This window comes from Mus caroli, chromosome 19 (assembly GCF_900094665.2).
Source record: "Mus caroli chromosome 19, CAROLI_EIJ_v1.1, whole genome shotgun sequence".
NCBI lineage: Eukaryota > Metazoa > Chordata > Mammalia > Rodentia > Muridae > Mus > Mus caroli.
The window spans coordinates 44,041,723-44,049,051 of record NC_034588.1 but is presented as its reverse complement, the minus strand read 5'-3'; the positions used below and the strand labels follow the sequence as shown (position 1 = coordinate 44,049,051).

Below are 7,329 nucleotides of genomic sequence, written 5' to 3'. Positions count from 1 at the left end.
GGACCCTCTGGGACAGATTAGGACAGAAAAAGTGTGCACTAGAAAGCCAGTCAGATGAAGCAGCATCAGTCCCAGCCTAGGTACCCCATACCCTTGCCTCTCTTCATGCTCAGTGGCTTCACCAGTCAGTCACTGAAAGGCAAGGCTGGAACAGCAGAGACTAGTGTCTGAGCCGCCCAAAGGCAGGGTTAGGGTTAGGGTTAGGGTCCTGTGCTCCTCCCTGTCTGCGTGCCCCAATTCATTCCCTCCTGCCTGGACACAAGGGTGTGAGGGCAGTCTCATTCACCCTTGCCAGTGCCTGAGGTCACCTATGGTGTCACCTGGGCCATACCCTATGGAAAGACTGTGAGAGCCATAGATCAGACGTATCTCACTGATGACTGTGTAGTGAGTGGCCCCAGAGCTTGAAGCACCTTTAGGACCTCTCAGATCCCAGTGCAGAGTGCCAGAAGCAGAAAGCCTGGATCTGAATATAGGCTCTGGACACAGAAAGCAAGCCCATGCCCACAGTGAGACACCCATGCCAACAAGGCCAGGCCACACCTACTCCAACAGGGCCACGCCTCCGAATAGTGCCACTGCCTGGGCCAAGCATTTACAAACCTTCACCGAGGACTTAGCTACATGTGCCCTGTTCTCCTGAGACTCACGTCTCTGAGCTTTAGTTTCTTCTATGAAATTAGAACCACGGTCACACCTCTCTTTCTGACTCAATAGAACACGTGAGCCAGACTCCTAGAATGTTCTTATCGCTAGCAAACTGACCTCGGCAACATTCCTGCAGAGCCTCTCAGGTCTCCGGGACACTGCCGGGCTAAGGAGCATGGCAATGGGCCAGGCCAGGAAAGCAGGACCTTCAAGGCGCCATCTCACACGTGCCCATGGAAGCCATTTCATCTGGGACTCCAGAACTAGACTTTTTTTGTTTTAAATCCTGGAAGAATTGATAACCAGAGAGGAGGTGCCCAGGGGTCACACGCATGCAGCATATATATGGCTGTGGTGCCGGGGGCAGCATCAAGGACACATCCTGGAGTTCTGGCTAGATGGTCATTGCTTTTCCCTAAGGAATGGCAGTGATGTAGCAGCTAAGGTGTAGCGAGAGAATTTGCTCAGTACCACCATAGCCACTGTGCAGGGCTACTCAGATTCGGCACTTAATGGGTGACAGTCACACTATGAAATCCAGTGTGTTGAGCTCAGAGAGGGCAGGGAAGGCGTTCATCCTCTTGCAGCCTGAAAAGAGCAGAGGCAGGACTCACACCAGGGCTGTTCAGCCTCACTTCCCACAGGACATGCGCCATGAATGTCCATCAGCAGAACCTGAGCTGGGACCCTGGCTCCCGCCCCCATCTTGCTCAGCGTGGCCCAGCTTGGGTTCCCGCTCTCAAGTGCCAGCACTGGTACGGCCCAGGGACAGGCCAAAAGCACCAGCCGCTTTTGCCAAGCCGTTTTGGCCAGAACTGGGTTGCTCCAGGCTGGGAGCCTCGGTTGTTGGCCAGCAGTCAGGACTCGCTGTTAAGTCAAGATGTCACTGTCAACCCACCAAAAGACTTCTTTGTCTCCTGTCCACTGGTCCTCTGCCCCGAGCTCCACTCTCTCTTTTGGCATGAAGAGCCCTCTGTTCACAGGGGTGCAGGCGTCTGGTAGGGTCCAGGGCCCTCTTGGCCAGCTGAAACTTGACTACCTCTGTCTTGCCTTTCTGAGGTCATCCTGACAGCCCCAACCTGGTGATGGCTTCCCTTGGTTCTGCCTACCTCCAATCTTTAAAGTCTATCCTGGGACCCTCTATCTGCTACCCCAAGGAGCTCTTTGGTCCATGCCTGGTTACTCCCTCCTCCCTTTTTCTCCCCTGCTTCCTCTCTGTCTCTCTTAGTCATTTTTTTTCCTTCCACCCTTCCTTGGGGAGAACACAGAATGTACCTTGGATGTAAGGTGAGACCCTGGTGACCCTTCGGACCAGATTTCACCCACTGCACACATTTGGAGCACCTGGATTCCACTACTACCCTAGTCAGAGCTCTGATGTCCCCGCCATAAACAGAGGCAGAGGATATGTCACGCCTGCCTTCCAGAGCCACACAGGTAGACAGACACACTGAGGAGCCCTCCCATTGTCAGGTGGTTGGAGGGATTAGCATCTGGGACCAGGCCCAGCACAGCTCATGAATATTCATTTTTCTCCTTTGCTGCTTCCTGGTTGTTGGGGTGGAGCTAGGGGTTGGAGACCTTTGCAAAGCCCCAGCCTCTAGGAAAAAATGGAGTTAGAGGAAGAATTGCAAAATGCTCTCATATGCTGGGGCCTAGTCTTGTCCAATCTTGTCACTTCTTGGTTGGCTGTTGGGCTCTAGAGTTGGGTTGTCCGGCCAGCTCAGAAGATTAAACCATGTTCCTATTTGCTCCAGACTGTCACTTGGTTGTGGCCACCCAAGGGTCTCCTCGTCTCATCACTCTTGGGCAGTGGCCCCTGGACATCAGGCCCTGTTGTTTATTCTCTTTTAATTCATCTGTTCATTCATTCAGATATTAACTGAGTTTCTGTCCGGAGTCGCTATCACCAGAACAGACCCCATCTGCACAAGGCTTATATTCAGTCTTCCCAGCCCCCCTGGGTGGCCCAGGGCAGTGTCCCCATGAATCTTTCTCTATCTGTAATGTGGGGGTGGTGCTATCCTGGGGAGACTCAGGTTTCACTCAGAAAGGACCACTTGGACTGCAGGGGGCTGGATGGAACTTCTGAAGTTGGTCCTGGTGTGGCATTCAGGGGCACGCTAGCATGTGACGGGAGTCACATATTGGCCAGGAGCCAGCCACCTTATCAGGTCCTCCCTTGCTCTGTGGATCCATGGGCTCCCCCGAACCCTGGGCTTCTTCTCACTTTCCTCCTGGCTCCAATCCTTGGTACCTTTGGCCTCGTCTGTCTGCCCTACTTTGACTGTGTCCTGGCTGATCCAAGAGTCTCCTTAGTCCAGTATTTCTCCCACACTGAGGGAGATGGGGCCAGGCCTGGGCTTCTATGTGTCCTTGGCTATAGAGCAGTAGGTCTGATACACAATTCAGCAGGAGACTCACCGTCCCTGGACAGCAGGCCTCTTGGCCTGACTTAATCGTCCCAGGATTCCCTCTTTCCCCATCCTTCAAGACCTGCCTTCCACTACTTTCCAGTCCACGGACAAGCCCCGTGTAACCTCGCCCTGTTCCCCCGCTCTCTGCACCCCAACCACTCGACCTTCATACAGTTTCCAGGTCACCACACTTGGGCGAGGCCCCTTCCTCAGTTTACCCCCTGCATCCCCCTTGCAGCTCATTTCCATTGCTTTAGGTCCTGCCTGCCTCTGTCACAGCACACTGCCATCCTCTGATGACCCTCTCAACTTGTCACTAGCCCTGCGTGCTGTTGGTGTCTAGGGAACACACCTCTGTGACACAGGTGTGGTTAGAGGAGGGAAGGCTTGTCGGGTGAGTGCTCTCTGATAGGTTACGGCCCTGCGCCTCCTCTGAACTTCACCTTGTTAGGTTAAGGGCCTCGGACTTATTCTTTGGGCAGGAAGATTCTGTCAGAGCTCCTGAAGAATGACTGGCTCCCAGTGATGCAAGACCACGTTTCCCCGACTCCTCAAACAGTGCCACTGACTAGGGACATGTATTCAAATGTCAGAAACCATGGGGATGGTCTCATTCAAACCCCAACACAGAGTTACTGAGATGACCTCTGGCTGGATGGCTGACTGATTGTTAGTCATCCGGCAGATTAGGTGACTGGTTAGGTCTGTTGTTGTTTAATCTTTGTGCACACATGCATGCATGCATGTGTGTATGTGTGTGTATACATGTTTGTGTGTGTGAATGGAGGCTCATGCACGTCACAGTATGTATGTGGAGATCAGGATCATTTCCGATGTCAATCCTTGCCTTGCATCTTGTTTGAAACAGGATCTCTTCATCCTGTGTTGTACACACCAGGCTGGATGGTCCATAAACTTCCTGGGCTTTCTCATCTCTCTCTGCCACTGGACACAGGCGTGCTGGGCTCGCAGCAATGCACTACCACATCCGACTCCCTGAGAATCCGAGCTTTTTATTATGGACGAATGGGTTGATACATGGATTATTTTTTTTTATTTCAGTTCCCTGTTGTCTGGCTGGTTAACTCTGTTTCCTATGGCATAGTGCTTGAAGATCAACACTCCCCACCTCCACCCCCACCCCCACCAATGCTCTCTGGGACCTCATACCCAACAACCTCTCTCCTTGTCTTTCACAGGCGCTTGTCCGGCTGCCGCCCCACATTTCACAGTGTGACGAAGTCTTCCGGTTCTTTGAGGCACGGCCTGAGGATGTTAACCCTCCAAAAGAGTGAGTAGTGGCGTGACTGGGAGGCATGGGACAAATCGGAGGCCTGTGGGGAGGGAGGCTAGTAACGCTACCCAGCTAAAGGTACATCCAAGAGACAGAGATTGTCCTCCGAATCTGCAGAGGACTGCTATAAAGGTCAAAGGTCCACCTATCGTCAGCAGGCATATAAGCCATAATTTATGTAACTTTGGGAACAGTCAGTGTCCCTTACGTTTTGCTGCAGTGAGCATTTTTTTATATACCGACCACACGCAAAATATATACAAACATGCATGATCAGGTTATTTTAGAAGAAGTGAAAAGCAGCCATGATGGCTCCCGCCTTTAATCCCAGCACGCAGAAGGCATGGGCAGGCAGATCTCAGTGAGTTCAAGGTTAGCCAGGCCTGAAGAGTAAGACCATACCTATCTCAGAAGTGGGCAGATAAGTTCAAGGTTAGCCAGGCCTAAAGAGTAAGTAAGACCCTATCTCAGAAGTGGGCAGAAGGGGTTGCACCTATATATCATGGATTCTCACTGACTATGGTCGGCAGGGAAGCAAGCCACAATAGCGTCCCCAGGTTTCAGATAACCCTTTTAAACTCTGCACCTCTCCATGCTGCCTCCCTTCTGGGAACTGGGTGGTACTAGTTCTTCTGTCTTCTCCATCTTCTCAACCCTGCTCCTGTTCCTTCCTCACTCTCTAGGGTAAACCATGGCTCTGGTCCCCGCCTGGTATTGCCTGTTCCCGGCTGGGATGGCCTTTCCTTCTCTTCCCATCATGGTGGACAGAACACCACTCATTCTGGGTGGTAGAACACCATGATCAGGTGCTGCCAGGGAAAGAGCAGTGTTAGTGGTTGGAAGTGACGAACCTACCTTTATTCCAGCCCCAGCTCTGTGCCAGCCAGCTAGGTGAATGGGCCCCATTTCACACGTGGCCCTGTGAGCTGATGCTGTATAATAGCCTAGCCTCATGCCCACCTCCAGAAGCGCCCTCCCAAGAATGGCAGCACCCACACAACAGCCCGGGTAATGAGGGAGGACTGTTCTGGCTTATACTCTCTAGTCAGTCGTTGCCACTCAAGAAAGCTCTATGACCATTTGCGCAACTTTTAGAATTCTGTGTTCCTGTCCCTGATGCTGGACACGTGGTGGCGGGCAAGAGGGCCCCCTGAGGTAACCCAGTCAGTGCCACTGTTACGCAATGAACACTCACACTATTGTCTGCCAAAGCCTGGGGACAGAACAGGCCTTGACTCATGGCAGAGCACAGCCCAGCAGGAACAGGGTGAACAGCATTTGGCCTTTTGTGTTACCATGGAGACAGGAGCTAGCTGCCTCTGTCTTGAGGTAGCTCTGGATGACCTGTCCCTCAAGAAGTGTGCAGGCTGTGGAAGAGAGTTCTCTGCACTGCCTCTGGACCCCACTTCCCTCCCCATGGGGAGACTCATGTCCCTCCTAGTTTGTTCACTGTGAATGAGCCCAGGCCCCTCAGTGACCCTGGGCTGACTGCTTAATGATATACTAGCCAAGTGCCTGCCCCTCCCTCTGAGGGCTGAGGGCTGCTTACCCTTCTAGGCCACTGTTCGTGCCCCTGCTCCCCGTGCTGAAACATAAATACGGATCAAGTAGCAGATTATTTTGACTTGTGGCAACTCTGAGGAGAGTTATCAAATTATCAAAGGCAGTGCACTGCTTTGGAATTTGGCAGATAACCTGGCGTCCCTCAAGCATGCTGCAGCGGGAGTACCTCGGTTTCCTGGGGCTGGGGCGTCGCGGCCATATTATACGGAAGACAAGGTCTGGAAGCCCGGTCTTGGGGAGATGGGCAGTCGCTCCAGGCTTTGATCCGCTCACGGGCCACTCTGGTGTCCAGCTGTTGCTTTTCAAGACCAGTAGTCTGGCACAGAAAGGAACGCCTCTAGACCCCTTTGATGGGCTTGGCACAGAGCAGGCATGGTGCTAGCTCCTCATTCACACATCCCAGGAAGGTTGCACTGGGCCGTGATTCCCCCTCCGACTGGGAACACACTGACTGGCCCACGCACATCTCTGCACAGGAGAGAACAGAGTGCTCTTTTTGAAGCCCCTGACCTACATCTCTGCTTCAGGCAATGTTGGAGATCAGTTACTATGTAGTCACTCTTCCTCAGCAAACCCAGCAGGCACTTCCTTCAACGTATCTCCTCCCAACTTGGTCTGAGGCTAGCCCTCCCTTTGTCTGCCCCAGGGCCAGCTCATCACCGTGATGGGTCCTTGGTCCCCTGTTTGGTCTCCCAAATCACCTCAGCTCCCTGTGATTAGGTCATGTCACTCCCAGGTCAACCTTCCTGTCATTTAGAGTCCAAGTTGTCACCTCCCTCTAATAACACAAGATCTTCCTCCTCGTTCCACTCTGGAAAGTCAAGCCCACTGGCCATCACACTCAGGGCCTGTCTCAGTTAGGGTTTTACTGCTGTGAAGAGACACCATGACCAAGGCAACTCTTTCAAGACAGCATTTAATTGGGGCTGGCTTACAGGTTCAGAGGTTCAGTCCATTATCATCAAGGTAGGAGCATGGCAGCGTCCAGGCAGATGGAGGGCTGGAGGAGCTGAGAGTTCTGCCTCTTGTTCTGAAGGCAGCTAGGAGAAGAGACTGACTTCCAGGCAGCTAAGATGGGGGTCTTAAAAGCCCATGCCCACAGTGACACTTCTTCCAACAAGGCCACACCTCCTAGTGCCACTCCCTGGACCAAGCACATTCAAATCACCACAGGGCCTTTGTACTGCTGCTTCGGGGCATGGGACATGCAGCCCCCAAGAGAATCCCTCACACCTCCTTCTCCATGAGAACAGCCTGCCCTGCTTGTATGCCTGTCTTCCCTCCCTCCCTCCCTCCCCCCCCCCCCCCCCCCATCCTCCCAGTACCACTGCCACTGCTTCCTGCTTCTTTATAGACCTTACCAAGAGGTCAGTTGTGTCCTACTTATTGACTCTTGTTAGCAGAGTG

General features: G+C 53.0%; 1 protein-coding gene and 1 long non-coding RNA gene across 4 annotated transcripts in view; one reads left to right on the top strand and one right to left on the bottom strand.

Moving 5' to 3' along the window:
- LOC110285581 overlaps positions 1–689 on the bottom strand; it is a 6,007-nt gene extending 5,318 nt beyond the window's left edge. The window contains exon 1 of the long non-coding RNA XR_002377067.2: positions 604–689. This is a non-coding gene — a long non-coding RNA (uncharacterized LOC110285581). The remainder of the gene's footprint in view (positions 1–603) is intronic.
- Positions 1–7,329, top strand: part of Sh3pxd2a (SH3 and PX domains 2A) — a 197,129-nt gene that overhangs the window by 93,647 nt on the left and 96,153 nt on the right. For all 3 annotated transcript variants that reach the window (XM_029472597.1, XM_029472596.1, XM_021151843.2), the window contains exon 5: positions 4,265–4,356. In XM_029472597.1, the coding sequence (XP_029328457.1) occupies positions 4,265–4,356 (92 nt within the window). The remainder of the gene's footprint in view (positions 1–4,264; positions 4,357–7,329) is intronic.